This window comes from Oculina patagonica, chromosome 4 (genome assembly GCF_052425735.1).
Source record: "Oculina patagonica isolate OP01 chromosome 4, crgOcupat, whole genome shotgun sequence".
In the NCBI taxonomy this organism is placed as follows: Eukaryota; Metazoa; Cnidaria; class Anthozoa; order Scleractinia; family Oculinidae; genus Oculina; species Oculina patagonica.
The window spans coordinates 45098714-45123735 of record NC_135761.1 but is presented as its reverse complement, the minus strand read 5'-3'; the positions used below and the strand labels follow the sequence as shown (position 1 = coordinate 45123735).

The 25022-nt window shown below is 39.7% G+C and overlaps 3 protein-coding genes across 5 annotated transcripts; 1 reads left to right on the top strand and 2 right to left on the bottom strand.

Moving 5' to 3' along the window:
* Window positions 1-670: 670 nt before the first annotated feature.
* LOC144652624 (transcription initiation factor TFIID subunit 8-like) lies at window positions 671-11659 on the bottom strand. Its single transcript, XM_078512701.1, has 7 exons — window positions 11503-11659; window positions 8282-8380; window positions 6830-6892; window positions 5991-6115; window positions 5095-5180; window positions 3189-3256; window positions 671-1498 (listed from the first exon to the last, which is right to left on the bottom strand). The coding sequence occupies exons 1-7, from the start codon at window positions 11627-11629 to the stop codon at window positions 1293-1295; spliced, it is 774 nt and encodes a 257-aa protein (XP_078368827.1). The 5' UTR covers window positions 11630-11659; the 3' UTR covers window positions 671-1292.
* A 907-nt stretch (window positions 11660-12566) lies between these two features.
* On the bottom strand, window positions 12567-17391 carry LOC144650312 (uncharacterized). The gene is made up of 4 exons (XM_078509962.1): window positions 17052-17391; window positions 16516-16835; window positions 14938-15067; window positions 12567-14033 (listed from the first exon to the last, which is right to left on the bottom strand). Exons 1-3 carry the CDS (start codon window positions 17229-17231, stop codon window positions 14974-14976), a joined length of 594 nt encoding a protein of 197 aa, XP_078366088.1. The 5' UTR covers window positions 17232-17391; the 3' UTR covers window positions 12567-14033; window positions 14938-14973.
* A 2724-nt stretch (window positions 17392-20115) lies between these two features.
* LOC144650311 (uncharacterized) lies at window positions 20116-24447 on the top strand. Of its 3 annotated transcripts, none has more exons than XM_078509960.1 (3): window positions 20116-20178; window positions 21243-24211; window positions 24372-24447. In XM_078509960.1, exon 2 carries the CDS (start codon window positions 21270-21272, stop codon window positions 23718-23720), a length of 2451 nt encoding a protein of 816 aa, XP_078366086.1. In that variant the 5' UTR covers window positions 20116-20178; window positions 21243-21269; the 3' UTR covers window positions 23721-24211; window positions 24372-24447. The 3 variants fall into 3 exon arrangements, with proteins under 3 accessions (XP_078366086.1, XP_078366084.1, XP_078366085.1); XM_078509958.1 differs by having other exon boundaries at window positions 21223-24211; XM_078509959.1 differs by having other exon boundaries at window positions 20127-20188; window positions 21223-24211.
* The last annotated feature ends 575 nt before the right edge of the window (window positions 24448-25022 follow it).

Below are 25022 nucleotides of genomic sequence, written 5' to 3'. Positions count from 1 at the left end.
GATGAATGGTATATTTGAGGTGAGAGCATTTTACAGCGTAAGCGTTTTTCCGAGGGCCAAGTTTAAGACTGCAGGCGCTGGGCAGTCTTACAAAGGTAAGGTTAATACAATGGGCGCCAAAATTCCTTGAGACAGTTGGTTTTCAATGTTGTACACAAACGAGACAAGTCTTGCAGATAGCAAATCCAACATTGTTTGGATGGGGGTAATATCGAAGGGGTGAGGGGTAAAATTTGTCCAAGGTACTCAAAAAGTGCCGAGTGTCTCAACACTTCTGGCGCCCATTGTAGTTCACCGTAGGGTCCTCGGGGGGGGGGGGAGGGGGAGGGAAAGGGGGGTCAGAACCTCCCGCCTCCCGCACCTTTTACTCCCGCCTCCCGCCCCTTTCCGTAGCCGTTCTCTCCTGTTTGTTCCATGTCCATTGCGAAATATAATGAAATGTTACGAAATTTCACTTGTTTTCTCCCGGTTCCCGCCACCTTAAGAATCCCGCTTCCTGTCCTCTCTACTCCCGCTTCCCGCCCCTTTTCTCCCGGGCTCCCGCCCCCCTGTCCCCCTTCACGTCCCCGTCACACAAAAAAATCAGTATTAAACCACACAAAAGATCAACAAGAAAAATATAAAACCAAGGTGAGGCATGAGTTTTATAAACTTGGTATTATTCATAATTTACTATTTCTTCAGGAATACCAGTAAAGTTGTTGCATTCTCTACAGACACTTATATTAGCTACTAAGTGAGCAACGTTCACAGAGCTTGAAACTCTTGTTAATGCCGCAAATCACCTACAAATACAGATAACTTTAGTCATGGGCACATCAAGTTTATTCTGTGATCATTGTAACATTCACGAAATAGCTAAGTACAAGGGTCTGTATTAATAGGAACAGAAAATGATGGTGTATTATAATTGGAAAAGCTTGAATAAGCAATGTAAACTTAACAAAGAAAACCCTGATATAAAAGAAGGATACCGGCACTATACTCCGTTCAAAAATGTAACATTTTTATGTCCGTTTATATACAATAGATTAGAGTCTTTCCCAAGACCTCTACCGTCTAGAGTAAAATGGAAGACATCGTTAGCAGTCGGGTTATTGTCGGAATCCTTTCGGAATTCCGAACATTCTGATTGGTCAATAAGAATCAACAATTCTTCGGAAGTTTTTGACGAGAATTTACCGAGCATTGCACGAACTTGATCCCCGACTTGCTCGTTCCCAGTTTATAAAATCGCATCTTTAGCAGCAACTTAACTAACCCATGAATTTTTTGAACAGAACGCAATCTCGTTAGCTCGGTTTGACACCTTTTCGTGGCCGTTTAGCCGGTCGAAGGTAAGGATTATCGAATGAGTCCGTAGTCTGCGTATTGCCTGGTGGCAGGCCATTTGAAGATGTCTCTTTATCAAGTTGCACGTCGTGTTCTTGTAGTTCATTCTCGTCGAAGTCTCCCACTGCAGATAAGTAAGGCAAGTCGTTTAACTCATTCACCAGTACTGCAACAAAGAAAAACAAACGTACAGTTTAGCGCATGTTGTCCTTGCAGATGCAAAGTAAAAGCCCGCAAGTAAGAACCTTTTTTAAGAACCTGTTAGGCTAAAATTTGCCAGTTACTGTTAGACACCCTCTTTATAAGAAAACAAAACCTCTTTGGCCTAAAATTTGGAAGTAGGTTCTTTTTTTCTTCTAAAATCGATTAAAAATGTTTTCTTTTAGAGAAATAAGCTAAGTCAACATTCTGGATCCTCTCTGGAGACACTTAGGCCCTTATCACTCCAGTTGCAATGTAAACGCCAATTATAAAATAAAATTAAAAAAGTTAAAAATCATGAAAGAATTAATGGGAAAATGCAGGTTCTTACGCGCAGGTTTTTACTGCACTCGCTTATTGGCTAGCCCAGAGTAAGGGGGTGGGGTGACTCCCATGTGAAAGGGGTGGGGGTGTACTTCGTCCCTTTTAGGGGTGTACTGTGTACATAGCGGATGTTGGCATCACCAATAAAGGAACGTCACTGTTTTTTACCCATAAACGTACTCTTTAGGGAAGCATCCCACGCGAAGAAATAGTGAAACGCTGAAATCATACTAAGCCTGTGGTTTAGATCAGTAAGGAGTGAATTTCTTCATACAGTAGTTGAAAGCATTCAATGACAGTTTAGCTCTTAGTGAAGAAATTATTCAACATGACACGAGCGTGGGACAAAGAAAAAAAATCTGAGTCCCTGACGGGAATCGAACCTATGGCCTCCCAGATACCGGTTGGGCGCTCTAACCAACTGAGCTACGAGAGACTCGTTGTGAGCTGGGCCATTTACTAGGTTGATATGTGACACGCGTCCTGCATACTGCTAGGATCAGCAATGTCGAAATCATCAAATGTGTAGTAAATAATAAAGATGGTAAATTTCAAGCTCGGTGATAAATAGTGAAGAATCTGTATCGGTATCTGGGAGGCCATGGGTTCGATTCCCGTCAGGGACTCAGATTTTTTTCTTTGTCCCACGCTCGTGTCATGTTGAATAATTTCTTCACTATTTATCACCGAGCTTGAAATTTACCATCTTTATTATTTACTAGTTTAGCTCTTAATTGTCTGTTTTGAAGTAGTATCTTTTTTGGGGTAAAGAAAACCTTGAGCTATGCAAAGATGGCTCTCCTTTAAGGATAACATTCAATTAACAAGCACCGCCACTCCTTTAAAGTGAGAGCTCCCCCCTATTATGAAGTGCTTGTGAATGTGGTTACGATCATGATTAAGTGAGCAAGTAATACACGTTCAGACACAGTGAGAAAACAAGCAGTTAGTTTTGACTTTCTGTGAAACCTAAAAGAAAATTTCTCGTTGAGGAGAGAATTCCTATGCCCTTGAACGTTTTGTTTTACTTATTCCTAACAAGTGCACACTCTCGTTAAACTCACAAACAGGATCATGAGAGAGCTGAACACAAGCGTAAAATGGGAGGCGTAAGGGAATGGGGGCAGGGAACGAAAAAAATAGCATTATTTTTCTGCATTGGGAAGAATAAAGAAACTGTGAACAATCTACGTATACTCCATTCAGCTTATTTAAATGTCACAGTGGTTAGCTTTTACAAACTAATTATTGGGGACACCAATAAAGTTAAATAAAGTTGTAAAAAATGAGATACATCACATGTAATACATGTACGATCTGATCACACTTACATGGAAACGATGGTGCATCTAATCCTTCACAGATCCCAGAACTCAGTTCTGCTGTCTTCGCTAAAAATCTGTGAAGTCAAATGCAATAAAACTTTACTGGAGAAGCAGAAAGCAACTTGAAGGCACCGCACATGTACAATACAAAACCACTGAGACAGATACACTGCAATAATGTGGTGACTCAGGGGGGGGGGGGGCATAAAATTCTAACAAGGGAGATGGGTAGGTGGAAGGGTTAATACGTGAATATTGAACTGCTCGAGCGCCGAAGGCGCGATAGATCGCGGGCTCGCGGGATCACGCCTTCGGCACTCGCGGGATCGCGCCTTCGGCGCTCGAAGAGTGCAATATTCACGTTGCCCCCAAATAGAGAGCCTGCTCGCAGGCTAGAAAAAATAGCCTGCGAGCAGGCTCTCTATTCGGGGGCAACGTGAATATTGAACTGCTCGAGCGCCGAAGGCGCGATCCCGCGAGTGCCGAAGGCGCGAGTGCGTGGGGCGAAGCGGGCACGCCTAGGGATTTAATCGAGGGATTTAATCGCAGGCTCGCTTCGCTTGCCCAGCGGCTCGCGGGATCGCGCCTTCGGCGCTCGAAGAGTGCAATATTCACGTTGCCCCCAAATAGAGAGCCTGCTTGCAGGCTAGAAAAAAGTATTATACTGTTTATTTGTTTTAATTTAGAACAGAATCTTTTGGGGCACCCTCTATGAGGCAACCTGTACTCAGGGCTTTCGTTTGAGGCCGGAGGCCGGACGTATTGTCCGGTCGTTTCCCATTCAACGTCCGGTACTTTGATACCAATACTTGGAAGTTTTTTATTTATTTTTTTTACTATTAAATTTGTTTTACTTAATTAAGCATCTCATGAATTTACTGAATAGAGGACAACAGAAACATTTCGCAATGATAAACAACTGAAAATTCTGTCATTGCCATTCTCCCTCCCGCCCCCTCCCCCTACCAACTGTCCATTTTCATTCAATATTTTACTTTTAAAAGAGAACTTGATGAACTCCAGCCCTGCCTGGGAAACTGATTCCTGGGTTCCAGAAACGCTGGAAACGGCGTTTCCGAGTGTTCTATTTTAACAATTTTCTGGGGGGGGCATACCCCCAGACCCCCTAGGTGCTTGCGCCTTCGGCGCTCGCAAGGGGCCTTGCGGTGCCAAGAACAATTTCAAGACCCGTGCTTTTACAACTATGTCCGCTACTTTACAAAACTGTTAAAAGCCCTGCTGTACTGTAGGAGGTATGTAAGTTGTTTTCTTTTGGAAAGCGTAATGTGTAATAAATTTAATCATTACACTGTAACTATTTTACCCTTTTAATGAACCTCCCCCCCCTTTCAACCCCACCCCACCCCAGCCCCTCTGTACATAAAAGAAGGGGGAAGGGTCCAATGTAGGCAAAAAGCAACACATCCTCCCACCAACGTGTTGTGTTAGAACACAAATTTGGGTGGAAAAGAACATGGATTGGCTAGTTTATTCATTTACCTATCAAACTAGTAAAATGTTTTCCTCACCAAATTCACAAAGCAGTCACTTTTCCTAAGCCTTTCAACAAACCATAGAACTCAGCTGTAAGCACAATGAGTCTGCGATTAGAGCAGTTTTCAATTGAGTGTCGTAAAACCAAAACCAAAGTAATTACTCTGGCCAATCACAAAGGACACAGACAATCCAGTGAACCAATCAAGACTCAAAGCAAGTACATGTAGCTGACACGAAGCGCGGGAAAACGTGCGTGAGCGCGTCATGATTGGTTTTGGTTTTACCGGTAGTTCTGATTGGCTGAGAAAGTGGCGCGAGATTTTTAAGCCAATCACTAGGCGTAGCAATGCAAAACCAAAGCAAACGCAATTTACTTTCGACACTCAAGTGAAAACCGCTCTAATGTCATACTTACTTGGATAACCCTTCTTCGATTTCTTTTCTCTGGGCAGCATACTTCTCTCTTACTGCTTGGTATTCTTTGCTTGACTGCCTGTGGGCCTGCAAATGGAAAAAGATGAATTATCAGGCACACCTGATTTGCGGTAAGAAAAATAGTACACTGGCAAACCTTTTAATATGGAGACACCAAGGGGTCAGGGTAGAGTGTCCGCATTATGGAGGACTGTGTCCATATAATAGAGGTACTGGTAGAGTTTATATGAACTTTGGTCTGTTTCACACCAGGTAAAGGTTAGTGGAGGCATCCACATTATAGATTGAAATGTCTGTAAGGGGAGGTTCAACTGTAATATTAATTATCAATGTTTCACTGGCACCCCTACTCCAACCACCTTTGAGCACCTCTTTCTGCTGGTATGGGGTAACATGGATTCTGGATACCCAGGGGGGTACTCCGGCTTGTAAATGACGGGGATGATCGAATGGAGGCAAAACTCAGGACCCAAAAAAATCCCTAAGTCTTCCGACATTACCCAAAAAAATCCCTGGACCAAAAATAACCCTGAAAAAATCCCTCGTCAAATTACCCCTAAATTGCCAGGAGGGGCAAAAACGCTCGAGTTTGATTATTCATCATACTATAAATACGCCAAGGCATTTTAGTTCGTTCTTAATACCTAAAAAAAATCCCCTATTTGAATCAAGTCACCCAAAAAAATACTTGCCAAATTTTCCAACCCAAAAAAATCCCGGAATCGAAAATTTCAAACCCAAAAAAATCCTTCGATCATCCCCGTCATTTACAAGCCGGAGTACCCCCCCTGTGTCTGGATATGGGATTGCCTGTGTTCTCTTTTATTTGCACCGGCTTATACTTCTAACCGCCAAATATTATTGTAAATGACTTACTGGAGTTTTGATGTAGGAATGTGGATCAGGAAGTGGCGGAAGGTGTGCCGGAATGTGTGCTGGGCGTGTCTGTCTGGTGCCTGCTGCTAGGGACTTGGGTGTTGGTACTATGCGAGACTTCAGAGCTATGGAAGGAAGAAATATTTACAGTTATAAATACAACATTTACAGTTCTAAATGGGACATACAGTGTGTCATACCTCTGAATGCCAGTTGTCTTCCACCCCTAGCCTACATGTAATTCGGCTGGGGAAGAGGCTAAGGGCATGAGACCCCTGGCTTTTCATGCTTAATGAGGTAGTTTCTTTAAACCAAAACAAAAAAGCCCTTATATAATTTTCTGGACTGTTTACTGAAGAAATTCAACCCAAGGAATGAAAAAAAAAAGAAAAAAAGAAATGTAAGAATGCAAATAGCGCTGGATAAGACATTAAAATTAATTTTAATCCATATTCATAAAAAGAACTTGTTAGCAGAGTTAGCAGATTATAAAATACAAAATAGCATTTTCATTTTCATAGTGTTAAGATTAAAAAAGCTTTTGCATTTTTATAACTACATTGGAATCCCGGTTTTTCTGAACACTCGATTTTCAACCCTTACAATAACTCAAAACAAAACTCATTCCCTTCCCTCAGTCAAACCTTACAGTTTTACCCCCCCCCCCCCATTTCTTGAACATGCCAATTTCTTAAACCAATTTTTATTTTCCTTGGACGTTCACGAAATCAGGATTCAAATGTAAAAGTTTAATTTACTGGCCGAAGACTAAATTGAGGTAAACAAAATGCTCCAATATCTCACAATCCCACAAAAGAAACATGATACAGAAGACTTACGGTTGTTGACATGGATTCGATTAGCACGCTTCCCATAAGATGGCAAAGAATCTAGATCAGCCCCTATAGGCAAAATAAAACAATCAAGTTGGAAGTTAATACTTGATCTTAGGTATTGTAAGTACAACACTACAGGTCTTTGAAAAATTGTGTGGGATCAAATGTATTGTCATGACAGTCTCCAGATCACCCCATTATTTCAGATTTTCAGATTTTCTATTATTTCACACTATTTACAAAAAATTTAACAATATTAACACCATTTACAGAAAATGCAATAATTAAAATAAGGAAACTATATAATACATACAAAACCAAAATAAAATGTGCTCAGTGACCAAAGAAGCATATGCTATCGTGTTGGTCACTGACATGTTAAAAAAAAAAAAAAACAGACAAGACACATAAATTACTAGAAATAATAGAATATGAATAACTAACGTATGCAGATTAAATATGTTTAAAAGATGAATAAATCATACTTAATATAAGCTAATATGCAGAAAACAACGAAATTATGCACAAGAGTAGGATAGGTTATTTAAAAAAAGTTTATAGTGCTTGTAAAAGGAAGTATAAGGCAGTTTTTTCAAATCAGTTGGAATAGTTTCTCAAAGTTTTGATGAAACAAAATTCAATTTCAATTTCATTCAAATGGAAAATTTTCATGCGTTCGTTTCGCAGCAACTATTTCAAATTCGCCTCTAATTTCGATTTAAAAAGAACAAAAGTGGAGTGTTCTGTCTTTAGATTGTGGCTCAAAATAGGTTTCTTACCTCAAGCGTTTCTAGAGTCCGGCTTGTTTTGCTAAATAATTTCCAATCAATTTCGGGCAGTTCACGGCAAAATAGTGGCGTACACAACTCCAAAGAAAAACAACAAATTTCAACGATTCTTTCTTCATCTGTCGCTTCCTTTGGCACTGCCTTACTTCCATTTAAGCAAGTAAAACGTTTCTGATAAAAACTTTCTGCTTTAAAGCATCATTTAAACAATAAAACAAGAGAATAGAGGCAAAGTTGTTCAGCGAAATTCAACAAACAATTCCCACATCCGGGGTACCGGGCTTCAATAGTTTTCAGCTATATTCTATAAAAAAATAATGCCCGCTAGAATTCCATCGCGCGTATACAGCGGCTTTATTCTAATTTGCAATGTTTGTCTGGAACAGGGTCGCAAATTCAGCTTTTTTTTCTCTGGAACAGGTCCAGAGTCTCAGAGACTTAACGGCACACCCTGTAGTAAATTTTAGGGAGTATTCTATAATGGAGTGAAGTCACTTCTCCTTAGAGTTGAAGTCCCTTTTTTGATGAAGTGATATGACTTTGTTTTGACTAGAGCGATCTGACCTGGAGCGACCTGATCATGAAGCGATCTGACTGTAATTCATCATGACATCTTATGATCGTGATTGGCCTTGGAATTGATACTTTAGGATTACCACATACATACCCATGTCAATCAAAGCTACTTTCACGTCACTGAGTGTGGGTTTGACTCGAGCTGAGAGCTCACAACTCAGCTTGCAGCTGTGGCCAAGCTCAGATAAATCTAAAGCAGAAGAGAAACAAAAACAAGTACACATACTTAAACATGGTAGATCAAAGGCAGGAGAAAAGATACCATCTATAACTCAAACTGTATATTTACTGGTCTTAGCTATAAAGTTGAAATGTTATCGTTATGGTTGTAGAATTTTTCAATTATTCTTGAGTATAATTTTTTACTTTTAATTTGAAATTTCAGTTCGTTCTTCACTTTCCTTTCTTTTGTAAAATAACCGGTACATGTATTTAGATACACTGAATCATTTCCTGAAACAGAGGAATTAAAAATCAAACTGGTTTGAAATATTTCAAAACCAAAAATAAACTTAGGCCACAACGTAAGTAACTGATCGAGAAAACAAGCACTACTTGAGGCTGCAATTGTTACACAAGTAGCTAAATAATGGCCGCGGCCGCACTTGGCAAGTTAACCGAGTTATTTCCAATTAATCAATTAAAATTAACCGGGTTAAAAAATGTCTAGTGCGGCCGCGTATTTAGAGAGTCAACCGACTCTTAACCAGGTTAGCGGTTCCCATGGAAATTAATCAAAGAACAAAAGATTTTTTAACTGGGTTAGGTTAACTCTAAACTACCTTTCTGGGTCATTTTAACCAGGTTAGTGGTTTCTTATCAGATTCAACTATTGTTTTATTTGTCAAATGTGTCAATCATCTCCATGTAAGAGAAGATATTCTTTTCCATCACACGCAAACATGGCGTTCGGACACAATTCGTGGCTTAAGGTGGCTCCATAGGGTTTTGAGATATTACGGCGCGCGCAGAAGTGATACCCATCAAGAGATCATTTTCGCGTTATTTTTTAAACTAGTTAAATAAAAGCTGCCGAAATATTAAAAACAAGGACTAAAATATGTTGTGCATTATTCTTTTTTAAAATAACGGCCTTTGTTTTTGAGCTACATCTACTCAAAAAGTCCTATTTTTTGGTGTTTTTATGGTTTTGATCTTAAATTTCTTTAATTTTCTTCGGTGAAAATTTTTTAAATTCTCCCAACGGATTGAATCTGATGAGAAGTAACTTTTAAAAACTAAAAAAGTAGGGGTTGTCCAGGTCGTTTTTGCGTTTTTGGTTATTTTGTGTTTTTTTGACTAAGCAAAAAAACTGGCTTACAAATTTTTTAAAAAAACGGCAAAAAGGGCAGTTTAAAAGGTATCACATCTATGCCAAATTTTAAGGAATTTCACCGAAGGAAACTCTTGTAAATACCAGGGAAAAATTCCTATTTTTGCCCGAATAACAATTACGTCATCAGAATAGAAATTGTCCAAGATCGCTATTTGAGCATGCGCGAACTTTCGAACCATACGAGTTGATGTGTAAAGACGAGCGTTTCCCGTTGTTGTCGGTTTTTGTGCGAATATCTGTTAACACAACGGTTAGTTAGAGACATACCTTAATCCTTTATGTAGCAGAATCCCTGAAATTCTGCTCGAAGTATCTTACAATCGCGGAGACTATTCTTTATTTTATCTTTTGCTTTCGATCATACGAACTTTACAAAAGCGGCCAGAAGCACCGCGGACGTTGTAAACACCTTTTTAGGGTGTTGTAAACTCTTTTATCTGCTCAACACAGGAAAGCACGGGTGTTATTTCATTGGCAGGAAGCAAGTGTCGCGTTTTCTCGCCGAAAATTTCACGCTCGCGTGAAGCCGCCATGTTTGTTTTGATTTGCCGGCATTTCAAGCTCGTACCCATTCTTCGCGCGGTCAAGAAACCCTATGGAGCCACCTTAATTCTATAATTTCCTTTGCTATTAAGAAACTCTACAACCACCAGAGAAATGCGGATTATTTGGCTCAAACAGGACTTTCATGGTTTCTGATGATCTCTTCCGTCTCTTCGCCGATTCCTTGGAAAAACATGCACTTGAAGGCCTTGAAGGCAATTTTGATATGCCGATGAGCCTTAGGGCCTCTTCACATGAGCCCGGTTTACGGGCTGTCTCAGTTACCAGGACAGATTTTGACGTCTGTTCATATGGAAAATTTTAGCCCGGTTGACGGGGATAAAATTCAAGAAACAAAGCCAAAATGGCGACACATAAAGTTGCATCTTTCGCGGCTATCGTAGCTTTATTGACCCTTGTAACTTTATTAATAAAGCTAATTCGCATATTTCTGAAGTGGAAATAGATACAAGGCAAAATTAAGCCATTTTGACCACCCAGTTACGAAAGGGAAGCTATTTTCTCACAAAAAGTTGCGTCCCGGCGACCGGGCTGGAGTGTTCATATGGGAAAATATTCTTCCCGGTTGCCGAGATCTCGGTTGCAGAAACCGAGACATCGGTAACTGGGCTGGCCCACCTTCTCATATGAACACATCCAAAATTTTACAAAGAAAATAGGAGTGAGCCGAGATCTTGGTAACTGGGCCAGCCCGGTCAACCGGGATCATGTGAAGAGGCCCTTAGAACGACTGCTGAAGATCAACATATTCGAAACAACTGGGCTTGAAATTTGCGTAGAACGTATTCGGAAAAAAATAGAGCGGTGTAAGCCGAGAATGCATTGAAATTAATCTTAAAAGCATGAGAAGAAATGAGCAGGTAATAAAATTATCATGAAAGGCGGTCGCTTTTGCTTGTTTTCAAATAGCTTAATCATGACATCACTTCAGTCTGGTCTGATCGTAATGCGGCCGCTAAAAATATTTAACCGAGTTAGTTTTGGTAACCATACTTTAACCTAGTTAAGTTTTGTGGAAATTTTTAACCGGGTTTCTAAAAAATTAACCCAGTTAACTCTCAAGTGCGGCCGCGGACAATATTTTGATTTTTAACAATGGAATCTGACATAATAACAATGCAAAAGTAAGCTTGAAGTTTTACATGTACATGTACTGTTGTTAGCTTGAATTCGAAATGTTTATGAATGGCGAATAGTTATGAATGTTGCTCGATTGATCAAAGGATGACCAAGATGAAGAAAGTGGACCCAAGACAAACGTATCACGAGCAAAATAATGTACAGGGCAATATAAAACTTAAGTTATGTTAGTAATATAATTAGATCAGATACGACAAAACAAAATATATCTGTGCGTATCTTGAGCTGCAAACAGTACCCAAATCAGGGAAACAAAAGAATTGATTTCTTACAACTTTGAAGCATTTCGGTAAGGGTCTCCAAAGCTATCTTGGAAGCTGAAGAAAATCCTTGTTCACGCAGCAGAGCGCAAATGGAGATCTCAAGTAGACGCCGGTTTACAGCGCTTATGTCCGCCATCTTGAATTACTTGAGTACCTTCCCAGAATCACCTTCGAATACATGTTTGTACCAGGACAAAAGGAAAACCCAGGGGAGGGGTGGCTCAGTACATCGCATGTCAAATTAGCTCTCAGAGGTGATTGCAGGTTAACAGAGGTGTAGTGGTCTGGTTAGCTACCAGACTCAACGTTTATCAGCTGTTGATTAGATGCTAGACTACATTTAGCTGTCCAAGCTTGAGCCCTAGCCAGGATTCTGTGTTGTGTTTTTGGTTGGGCACAACACTTTACTCTCATATTGCCTCTCTCCACCCAGGGGTACAATGGGCCAGTGACAGAGGTGTCCCACTGACCTGGTTGAAGAGAAATTCTGTTCCCTGAGAATTCCGCTAAAATAAATGAAGCAGAGTTCTCATGTTTATGAAAACTGAAATAACAAAATATATTTTCTAATCGTATCTATAACAAAATTCTCGATTTTGATTGGTTCTACATGCCCCTATTTGTCGTGTAATCGGCATACGATCATGTGGGTTTCCAATTACTGGCATCCAATTTGAGCAACTTTAAATTGGATACCTGTGTTTGGACACCTACGCCATTCGCGCGTCAATCATGCACATTTGAATGGGGTTTTCTTGCTGTTTTCCTGCTTTTTGGACAACCAATTTACCTTTGACTTTTTCACACAAAAAGGTTCTATAAGACTTTCTAACCTCGAATTTTGTTATTGATACGATTAATTAGTAATTGGACCTCGTGTCGTACAATTCAGAGATTATTGTGCTCGTTATTTAAAATCGGCCTTGACCTGCCAATTTTGAAATTACTCGCCCGATTACTCTCTGAATTGTACTCCACTCAGTCCAATTACTATAATTACTAGTTGAGCATGTAGGCTGCTTTTCAGTGAGAAACTTTATGTAAAAGAAATAATAATGCAAAACAGGATAAACACACACTGCGATTAAAACCTTTACTTCCCCTTAAAAGTGTTTCACAATGTTTACCTTCAAAATACTGTACAAGGAATACATTGTTACATGTATAGCTGGTTCAAGCAAATATATGAAGTTCTTTTTTGCACAAATATTTACATAGATTACCTTGATATAAGTTAATTTAAATCCCACAAAATACAATCTTGGTATTAACAGATAATTAGAACTTATTTTTAATTACTTTTTTTTCACACATACACAAAACTGATTCTAAAACCATTTGAGAAAGCTGTACAAATATAATAAAAAATGTTTGAGTGATAGACTGATATTATACATGTATATATATTTTTATAAAATTGTAAACAGTTACAGAATTATATTAATTCAAACATGAAAATCTTTTGTTTAAAAGTTTTAGCATAGCTTTCTGATCTATACGATGTGAGGTACACATGTTTTTGATGCGACAGGTAGTGGTATATGTACAATATTTACAAAGCACATGTAAGCATTTTTTTCAAATAAAATTTCATTAATTGAAAACTTAAAAACAAACAAAAAATATTTTCATTGAAAGTTAAGTAACAAGAACATTCTGTATTCACTGAACAGATTGTGAGTAAAATGTAACTATAAAGTACAACTACATGTAGTACATCTGTACAGACAGTGTGCTGGTCCACCCAATTATTTGCTTTTTATTTAATAAATAAATACCTACTACAACATAAGACAAAAACAAAATAATAATTTACTTGTAAAAAATATAGTTGTCCCTCAAAAGGACATACTTTGCTGTCTCCCTTAAGACAGGTGCCTACCTTAAGCTGATAACGAAATGTACAGTTGAATCCCGATAACTCAAACCTTCAAGGGAAATCGAAGAAGGTCCAAGATATTCAGAGTTCAAGTTATCAAGGGTAAAATTAGTAAAAACATGACCTGGGGGGGGGGGGGGATTGAAAAAGGTTCGAGTTAGTAAGTGATTCAAGTTATTGAGGGTTTGAGTTATCAGTATTCAACTGTTTTTACAATAGGCACAGTGAAAACCATTGTACTGTATAAGGCACATGTAATCAATGAAAACCGTGCTTCTAAGAAAAGGTCAGTTAATTAAAAAAGAGGGTGGTGTTCTCTCAAAGAAAAATGATGTAAAACAGGTACTGTACAAATACACTGTTAAGTTACCAAACAAAATAAATACCATTATAATTTCAAATTCCAAAATAATAAGTCTAGTGTAAAGTTAAATGGAATTCTTTAAATTTTTAAGCACTACAAGTAACAAAATATCTTGTATAAGGGTTCCAGAAGTTGGATCCTGGCCTGCACTGATTAAACAATAACCTCGAGCCATTTTATTCCAGTTTTATAAGACAATATTAAAATAGAATATATTAGTTTTTTTCTTTCCTTGCAAAAACTTTAAGTTTCTTTTGTTGTTGCTTATTTTATGTACATTTACCACATACAGTGAACCTGCAATAAAAAACATATACCAAATTATTAATTGAATCAATCCAACCGTGTTACAGTGTTAGAACTAAACAAGAAATGTAAACAAATCTAAACCCACAATGCTTTATGAATAAAAAAATGGAACATTTCCTTAGTGGTCTACATTAATTTTCATGACTTACATGTAGCTGGATATTTTTTAATAATATTTTATGTGTACACTGTAAGTTTCACCATTATGAGAAAGTTATTCAAGAAATGAAGCTGTTGGCTTTCCCTCAAGAATGCACTCCACCTCAATCTTATTTGAATTCTGTGGAACTGATATACAGTCAACTCTCTATTAACGGACACCTCTATAAGATGGACACCTATGTAAGATGGACACCTGGTGTTGGTCCCATCTCTAGACCGTTTCTCAGTAATTTTACTGTAACTTAGCCCACTACATGTATGTATGAGACAGAGACCTCTGTAAGACGGACAGTAAGAGCTCAGCTGGTCTGGATGGTGTCTGTCTTAGAGTAAGAGGGAGTTGAGTTGTAACTGGTATTTTTTGTATACATTGTGTGTTAACTAGTGATGTAACTGCAGACACTTTAAAGGATTGAGGTGAAATCTACATTGGATCTATCATTATGTACAAATTTAAATTTAAAAAGGAGGCATAATAGTTACCATTGCCAGTAATTAAAAACAGATAAACATCCATGTCATGAAGTGTTAAGGGTTCAGCTAAATCGAAGCAAAACTAACAAGTTCCACAACTATCAAGCTTCTAGGTCAAAGAAAGAAAATACGGTATGACACAAATGACCCTGGCCAGTGCTCAAACCAGTGCTGCTCAGTCTGGAGTCCAGCCGCAAACCATTAAGCCACTGCCCCTAACTTTAGAGCGTTAAGAATTACTGCACAGTAATTTTACCTTTTATCATGGCTGTAGAAATTCAACAACCATGTTCTACAGACCATGGTATACCTCCAGCATAACATCCCATAGTCCTCCTGGGTGGCAGTAAGACGGAATACAATGCATTTGATACTCAGGCCTGTGTCTTTGAAACAAAACAGAAAAATAAACAAAACATTATAAATAACAAAAATATAATGACAAATTGCTCAAAAGAACCCCCCAAAATTATGGTTTTGGCTATAGTCACTGGGTTACTCGATCCTTACAAACTTTCAACAGTGCTGTCTTGCCAACTGAAAACTGCTCAAGCATTCCTATCAAGGGTGAATTAATTTCCTGCAGTTTACTGGTGGTTGTCATTTGATACATGTAGTTGTGCAGTAAATAATAAAGATGGATAATTCAATGACAAATAATGAAGATGAATTGTTCAACAATGATGCGAGCATGAGTCACCGGCAGGAATCAAAGTAACCCATGGCCTCCCAGATACCAGTTTGGCGCTCTAAACAACTGAGCTATGAGAGACTCATAATGAACTGGGCAATTTACTAGGCTGATATGTGACACACGTCCTGCATACTGCTATCTGCTACACATACTGTATTTATTTGAATGAACGCTGCAGCGTTTATTAAATTTTTCACAATTCCAGTGCGGCGTTTATCGAGGGCGGCGTTTATTTAAAATTCAATTTATTTCTTGCAAACAACAGCACGATAACTGAACATCTAAACTTTGAAAACAGGAACATGTTGTAGTACTTGTCTCAAAAGTCATTTTCAATATCTTAAAACATTGTTACCATCAAGAAAAAGAATTGTTTTAGGCTTGCTCAAATTTGATAGTTACTGCATTTGCTTTTTGAGTCTTTAATACGAATAAACACCGCATCATGATGCCGCGTTTATTCAAGGGTGGTGTTTATTTATATTTCTGCTCTAAAATGCGGCGTTTATTCGAGGGCGGTGGCGGTTAATAAAATAAATATGGTGTCTGGAATGCCATGGGTTCAATTTCCGTCCCACGGGGAATGGTTATTACTGTATATGTACTGAGGAAAAATTGGTCAAGTTCTGTAAAGGCAAATGTTTTGAATAAAGTCCAAGACTTGATCCAAAACAGCTGCCATAACATAACAAGAACATCAAGTACATTTTGTACATGTACACTGTTTTATAAAAATTTTATGACTGGTTTAAATATTATGTTTTGCATATCCAGAATAAACTTGCCAGAGTGTTGTAACTGGTGAAATATAAATTGGATCCCAATGGCATAGCATAAAACGTCAGTCACTTCCTGTAGGAGTAATACTCAGTATATTTTCTTATAAACACCTAGATGGGATGCTACATGGGGCTATAGTCAGTCAGCCAGTCAGTCAATCAGTCAGTCAATAGTCGACCAGTCAGTCAGGTAGTCAGTCAGACAGTCAGTCAGTTAATATAATTTTATATGACAAATAATTTAGTCTGCAGCCTCCAATATAACCTCTCATGTGCAGATACACAAGTTGTATTAAAATTCCCTTGGCAATTTAAGTTAATTAACAAACGTGGAACGGTGTTCTTTACTTCAAACACTTACTTCTGTAAATATTCCCTTGCTGGGGATCCTTTAGTCGGCGAACTTTCATCATTTGAATTTGGCGGGCAACCATTCGTGTCAACAGTTTCACATTCGAAGTCCATATTTTCTGTGTTTTCTTCGCCTCCGTTGGATATATGACATTCTAAATTATTTTGCAGTAAAGAATCTGCTCCAACGCTGTTTCCGTTTTGAACTATACTTGGGCAAATATCGCCATTGTTGACGGTTGAGAGGTAATTTAAACCACCATTTGTGCACATTTCTTGTCTGTTTACGTCATAGACTTGAGTAGAGTGGTCTGAAAATCGCTGTCTTTTCTGCAATAAAAAGAGAAAAAAATGTATAGTTCTTCTCTGTTAGCTCGTGAAATACAGGTAAATTTCAATAAAAGAAAGATTCAAGCTCAGGATTGAGTTTTAACTAAGTTGATCTTCGACGAACAAATCGAAGGTCAACCAAAATCACAGTTAGCTTGTAAACATTTGTAAATTTAGTCGTTCAAATAGTAAACTTTTCGAAATAAACTAGCCTACCTCGCTTTTAAGACTACATTCGTGTTCTTGGAAACCCATTTCGTGGTATTCTGTAGAAGCAAAACCATTTCTACCGGCGGCTTCCAGCTTTCTTTTCAGACAGTTGTTCGGTAACATATTTAGCTGCTGGTCGCGTCCGGCGCTCAAAAGCTGCTCCGAAATTGAGAATTGCGAGGACATTCTTCACTTCATATGAAGATCTACAGTAAAAACAGCTTGAAACGATGATTTTTAGTCAGGAAACAGTCTTGCTCGGAGTTAAAACCGTTTCCGCGTTAAATAAACAGTGTGGTTTTGAACAATGAATGGCAAGTGATTTCCCGCCATTAGCATTCATGAAATTTCCGTCCTTCTTCTCTTCCCCAGCCCTCTCGCCACCAAATGGCATCTTACTCACCCCTCCCCATCAAGTCTACTTTTGCCATATTTTTAAAAAATCCTTGTCATTTTTCCTGTTTTTTTTTCGATTAAGCGAATGGCCAACTTTTGTTTTGGAGATGGCTTTGCTTTTTGTAGTGACATCAAAGCGTGGCAAAGTGAAATTTGAAATTGCGGCAGTAAAATGGCAGCCCCACCCTACCCCCCTGCTTGTGCAAAGTACTCAGCACGGCCGGCCTCACAGGTCACGGCACGGACAACACACCCAAATAACAGGTCCGCAATGCGAACATGTGTCTAGTGCAAGGTGGATACTGGTACTCGCGATCACACCTGTAACTATGGTTGATTTCCGTTGATCTCTCGAGTCCAGATGTGTTTGGTTTTTCCGGAGGATTAGGATCTTCGTTTTGGGGATGAGCGTGGGCTGATTTCCTGGCTGCTAATTGAGCCTAAGATGTATGCTTTAGCTCTTTTCCTTCACGCTCTTTTTTTATGGGTCGATTTGTACCCTTAAAAATAAATAATTTTGCAAAAATTTGTGTTACTCCCCCTCCCCCCCCCCCCCCACTCCCAATTCAAAGTTGTTTTCTGGATTTTGGAAATATAATTGGGTGTCAGGAGTCGAATGCGGGTCATAAATCTTAATAAGGTATTTAATTAGTTCACCGCAAAAATAGCTCTTAAAATCGACGTGTTTGGCGATAATATCTCATATTCAGTAATCTTTCCCAAAAATTATTTCTCACAATGTGGATGTGCCTTCTAATGGCGAGCAATATAATAAACGGGACGCAGTCCATGCAGAGGGATGACGTTTCCTAACGGGATATTAAATAAGGAAATTTGTCAAAAAACTAACATACTAAATAAAAATAGCTAGCAACTTCTGTATTGAATGACTGTTCAACAAGACCTAAACAAAAGTTGCGTTATCTTGTAGCGTGACATAAGGTAATACATGCGACAGAGGTCAAACGTGGTCTCGTAATGTATTACACAGGCCAATTGTAGAAGTTGTCTTTTTACTGAATCTAATAGAAGTCATCAAAAAATTGTCTCATCCGTACATTGTATAGTCCTTTCTAACTTTCCAAAGAATTTATCTTGCTCTTCGTGGCGATTTCTTGTTGTGCTAAACTTAATCTCCATTCGACGTTCACGTGTAGTTAGTTCGCAGTCCTATTTGGTCGGTCGATAGCTACAAAACATTCCTTAAGACGAAAGATTCACTCATCGCCTAAAATACTTGTTTTTTATACATTGCAAATTAGGCGAAACCTTATCGCCACGATCTTTTTTATCGCCACGATCTTGCCCTGTCGTCTTTTGAAAATGTGACGCACAAGCAACAGTGATAGTTTGACGCTTATTTTCATTACACTGAAGGATGCACTTCTTAGGCCTGTTTATACTTAAAACCCTGTTTTTCAATTGCTTCTTTAGACATTAAAGCGGGTTTGCGAAATGCTTGTAAAACAGTAACGACCCTGATGTTAATTTTAAACAGCGTAAACCAACAGCTTATCGCCGGGCCAACAAGGGATAACAAAAACTAACACTTTCGTGCCAATCGCGATCAAAAGGAGATAATGAAATTACTTCATTTATCTCGGAAGCACGCTTTTTCGCAATTCCGAAACAATACGTGCACGAACAAACTTTGCAAAACCTAAAACGTTTAAATTGACAGTAAATTGGAACAGGGCAAACATTAGCGAAGTCTAAATTTATAAAGCGTGAGTTAAGTCAGCGCGCGTGCATTCATGCGGCGAATCATTGATAATCACAATAATCATCTTAAGCGGCTTTATCTATTAAAGGAAACGAATGACAGAAGCTAACCTAACCCCAGTTGGCGCATTTCGCACGTAGTAGCGGGAGCAATAGAGGCGGCTGTATTCGCTGAGTAATTAGAGTTTTGAGTGTCAAAAAATTTTGGGGAATTTGGAGGGCATTTGCACGCTTAATAAAGGCCATTGTTACCCCGAAATTGTGTGATTTTTTAAGTGGTAGATAAACTGAGTTTTTAAAAGTGTCTGCAATTTCTCGTGCTCTTAAAGGCAACAATCCCGTAAATATGGAAGCTCTCACTTTATATGCCGTAATCATTAGACGTGAAATAGTGAAATTGACCAACGCTTACATGATTTGCAAGTAGTTTACTACTTCTATTATTACTTTGTCCACATAAATACTCAGCAGCTTTTGCAGATGTTTGGTCAGTCACAGCTGTTTTCAGTCGGGCAGCTTCAGCTTTTTCTTGCTCTACAAAATACACTTCACAATAACTTCTCTGGGCTAGCTAGTTCCGCTGCAGTTCGCTACTAGAAGCAAATGCATTATCACTGACACAGAGCATCGCAAACGTCGCGGAATATTCGTCTCAAATTCAATTGGTCCCGAATATCCCTTTTGTGATCATTCTCGAATTCAATTGGCTCCGATATCCTCTTTGTGCTCGTACTTGATTTCAATTGGGTTCCGAATATCTCCTTGTACTCGAGTGATTGCGAAATGGTCACGATGATATATCGATAGTTACACTTTTCCTGAATGCGTTCTTATCCTCATGTAAATGGTCACGGAACGGGAAACCCAGTGAAACTCTATGCGCATTACTTGATATCTTAGCTTACATGAAGTATTTATCTGAATTTTTACCCCTTCTGCATAGTGTCTAGATACACTAGACACAAAAATCATTCCTCGATTTCCTGTATTTCTTGCAACATAAATATTACCAAAGGTTCAGTAAGGTTAGTACTACGTCGTAAAACTTTAAAAACTTTGTAAGCAAAAAGAGTGAATGAGATCGGAAAACATTCGAAAGTTCATTACGTTTATTATTCAGAGGCTAAATATCATCAGCGTTTTCGTGACTACCATATGAGTATAATCCTGATTTGCTGTATACAGTGGGATCCAGGTTTTTTGAACCTCCAAAGGAAACGAAAATTGGTTTGAGACATCGGGACCCTCGGGGAGTTGGAGGAATCGGCGATAAAATAACTGGTCGACTCAGAGAAGAGAAACGACTTTTGCATGCCTCAATAGGTACGAAAAATCAATAATCTTATAATCTGAAGAATCAAAAAATCAAGGGCTTGAAAAATCGAGATTTCACTGTATACCATGTACCAAGTGTTGCTAAGAGATGTTGTTTTTCGCAATATTTCGTTCGTTTTCCGGTTGAACTGCGGTAAGAACATTCACTGGGTATTAATCGTGCAAATATTTTAAAACTATGCACTAGAGTGGTGAAATGTCACGGCTTAATATTAGACGCGTACAACAAAGTTCGTGTTTGTACACATGTATGCAAGGGAAATTCTTGCGATATTTTCTGTTGTGTTGTTCATTTGTGTTTTGTGCTGTTTTGACGAATGCCCTGCTAACTGTGTTGCTCACTAGAATCATACGATTTTTACAATTGAATTAAGTGCGAACTGAGTTTTTGACCTTTTCAAGCTTGTCACGCAAGGAAGCGCCGGTTGTAAATATAGGATAAGACCTGGATCACTGGACTCAAGGAACAGAAAATCGGAACATCAATAAAAATCTCTGACGCCCCAATTAATGCTTTTAAAAAAAGTAATGTAAACTAAAGCATCATCGCTTTGCCTTTTCTAGGTTTCCTAACCAGATTATTTACTACAGAATCAATGTACAGCTGCAGTTTGTTTGAAAAATGCCAAAATAAATTAAATGCGTAATGAAATGACAATAAAAATAAGAGTTCGGTGTCGAGGATTTGTTTTGAAATCACAATTTCTTTTATTCCTTACTGCAGACTTTAATGTACCTTTGCAGTGAAGGTGGGCTCTAGCGATAAAGAGCATGTATGACGATCCATTCTGCCAAAAGCTTGGCTTAGACTTGGTTCAAGCCGCCAAGAATGAGTTGGAATTTCTGAAGCTGGTAGACCAACATCCCAACTTATACAAAGGCTCTGTTCTGAGGAACGCTATCAGACGGTATGAGGTTTACTGGTTACCACTGGCTGCCAGAGAAGGTTATGGAAGCAGGCTTCTTGCGGCTCCACTGGACATTGCCTGGGTGTGGCATGTACATATGTTGGCACCGTATTACTACGAACAGGATTGCATCAACAGTGTCTCCACCATAGTGGACCATGTACCTTTAGATCACTGGCAGAGAAAAGACGGCCTCGAGAAAGCTAGGAATCTCTGGGACAGGAACTACAGTGATGAGCCTTTTGAGATCGATCTGGACCAGCCCCCGGATGTGCTGACAGTTTACAAAAAGTCCAGCATCCAGTATAACTTGGAAGAAGCTTGTTACCGCCAGTCCAAGTTCTATTACCAAGTGTCGTTTCCGCATTATAGAGACACTAAATTTCTTCAGGAAGCCGTTGAGCGATACGAACACCATCTACAGTTGAAGAAACGTAATCCCCAGGTATTCCTTGTCCCATGCTACGATTTTGATCTCATCTGGCATGTCCATCAACTTCACCCAGTGAACTACAAGCAAACTACAACGAAATTTCTGGGACGCTTGCTACATCATGATGATACTTCGACAAGTCGAACTCCAGGGTCCAAACTGAATGACTCTGAGATGGAAACGCGAGCGGTGTGGAAAGCAGCAGGTCATCAATTTGCCAAACCTGGAGCCATGTATCGGGGTGATCCACCAGATCCGGCTCTGCCAACACCCATGTGGCTGTATGCACCACTCGCACTTTCTGAATACGCAGTGGACATTCTTCAGGTAGAATCCTTCAACATGGCCAAGAAAACGTTTGTGATTCGATTAGAGGGCCCCAGAAGAGAAGAAATCTTATCTCATGTCTTCAAAGGAAACCGTGCTGTGAAGAATCTGAAAGCAAGACGGTTTACTGTCGACAATGACAAAAGACACACGATCACTGCTGTAATATATCAGAGGAAGATGTTTTTTCGAAAGAGGTTCGTCACAAAAGCCACTGTAAGTGTTTTACCGTACCTCGATGCTACTTCGATTGCAGAAGCATCAACTGCATGTGTATCCGTTCCCTTTAATGACGATAAGGGTCAATACACAGCACAGCTAACAATGACCATAAACACTCCAACTCTCAAAAAATACAGCTTCGAATTGAAAATTGGCACCTTCCATACCCGAGACCACCCATCGAAATATCTCTGCCATCCACAGCTAATGCTTTCTCCAAGTGATTTGGCAAAGCCGGTATTGCCTTGCAGTTCCGCTGCACAGCGAGTGCTTGACTGGAGAGGAAGAGAAGCGTTCACATATCGTATAGTTCACTCATCTGTGGGTTTGATATCCGCAGTTGAAATTTTCAATCTTTATGACCAGCTTCTGGCTTCAGGTCACACCATCAACCCGAGCTCATTTCCAGAGAAAGATGCTGTTCACGATGCAAAGAATTCAATCTTCCTGAACCAAGTAGAGGGCGAAAGAGCCATGCTTATTCGCGGGAAAAAGGATTGGGCAGTGTGCATTGGAAAATGGCAGCATGAACGAAGTCTTTTTCAAAGAAGCTTCAGCCGAGGAGGCCAGGGATTTGTCGGCATCAGAGTTTTCAAACTTTTTGACAAGCAAAGTTGGTGTGTTGTCAAAAAGTCGAGACTTGGAACATTCGTTATAAAAATGGACTCCTATACTTTGATACGCTTGCACCTAAGGAAGAGCAAGATTGACATCTCACCACACGCGCAGGCTATTCCTGAGGCTATTGCCTTAGGAATGTCAGTGGCTGTTCTTTATCTTCTTTGCATGCCCTATCTCCCTAAACGCTCGATGGAGTCGTCGCCTTATGACCAAACATCCAGCGTTGGCTCGATAGTCTCACCCATATTTCGAGTGGCCGGTTATTGCTGTCACACCGTGCCCACCAATGTTTATATCAAGCATGTGCTAGGTGACGATGCGTGTGCAGTATGCGGAGCCTCTATTCAGGTTGGATGTTATGACTTCAATAAAGACGAGGCTCGTGACTGTAACATCGGACCGGCGCATGCGGACTTTGACACGTCATGGGATAACAGTGGTACAGGGGAAGGAGGTGGTGTACCTGCAGAAGAAGGCATTGATGGAGAAGATGGAAGCTTTGGCAATGGAGGCGGATGTCTAGGTGAAGAAATGGGTGGTAGCAGCGGTGGTGGATGTATCAGTGCTGGCGGCGGTGTTTGTGGTGCTTCTGGGGGCTGTGTCGGTGGCGACGGTGGAGGATGTGGTGGCGGTGGTGGTGGTGGCGGTGATGGAGGGGGAGCTAGTTGTGGTGGTGGCGGTGGCTGTGGAGGTGGTTGTGGTGGTGATTAAGACAGACAAACGGACAATTCTACTTTCACGGGAGGCAAGTGTCTCTCAACCAAGTGTCTCCGGCAGATCTAGAGTCCGCGGTGGATGTCAATCACTAACATCAAAACACCTGTATCCATATTTAACGTTTCTGTATACTTATTACAGAAATTACAGACATTTTTTGATTCATTTTTTGTTATTATTGTATCAGTTAATCCGTCAGTCAATCAATCAATCAATCAAATAATAATAATAATAATCATAATAATAATAATAATAATAAATAATAATCATTCAATCAATCAATCAATCAATCAATCGTCAATCAATCAATCAATCAAACAACAATCAATCAGGCAATCAAGTATTAATCATAGATACATACATTCAGTCCATCATTCATTTGCCAATTACAAGAATCATCATATATATACTGTACGACAGAGGAGCCTCTGGCTCTACGAGGAGATTCTCTTTCAACAGTGGCTTCCTCAATTATATCAAATACCGTAGCGGGGGGGGGGGGGGGGGGGGGGGGGGAAGGAAAAAAAAAAGGGGAAGGGGGCGGGGGCCGCCCCGCCAACCCCCCAAGGGGCCCGCCCCCCACAAACTACGAGGCCGCCGGAATTTCATTCACAATAATAATGTTTTTAAAGGGGGGGGATTCAGTAAAATGATCAATATAATGTTTTTATTCAGTAAAATGATCATATAATGTTTTTATTCATGAAAAGTAAAAATAAAAAGTCACAAAAAAATCTTACAGTGTTAACCGAGCTGAATGTCTCTTGAAACTGACATACGTTTTGACTGGATGCTTTTTAGACACGTGGCACCGGCTAAATTCAAATGTTCAGCCCTGCACTGCCAAGTGCGGGGTACTTGTTGCACTAAATTTTTATTATCTGTCTCTGCCAGGGAGGCGCGGTGGCCTAATGGTTAAAGCGCCGGACTCCGGATCGAGCGGTCCGAGTTCGAGCCCTGGCTGGGGTCACTTGTGTTGTGTTCTTGGGCTCGACTAGCATCCCATTCAGGTGGGAGTAGAAATATTCCTAGCCGCTTAATGCTACGGAAACCGGGATAAGCTCCGGCAGTGTGGACGGCTTGGCTCGTGGCTACTCCTTCTGTCAGAATAGTCACATAAGGATATCTTCTCTGGGTGCAATCTTTGACATGTAAGCTTCACTTGGGATGCGCGGTGGCCAAATGGTTAGAGAGCTTGACTTCAGATCGAGTGGTCCGGCCAGGGCTGGAATCATTGTCTTGTGTTATTGGGCAAGACACTTCACACTCATAGTGCCTCTCCCCTATTTTGTTACA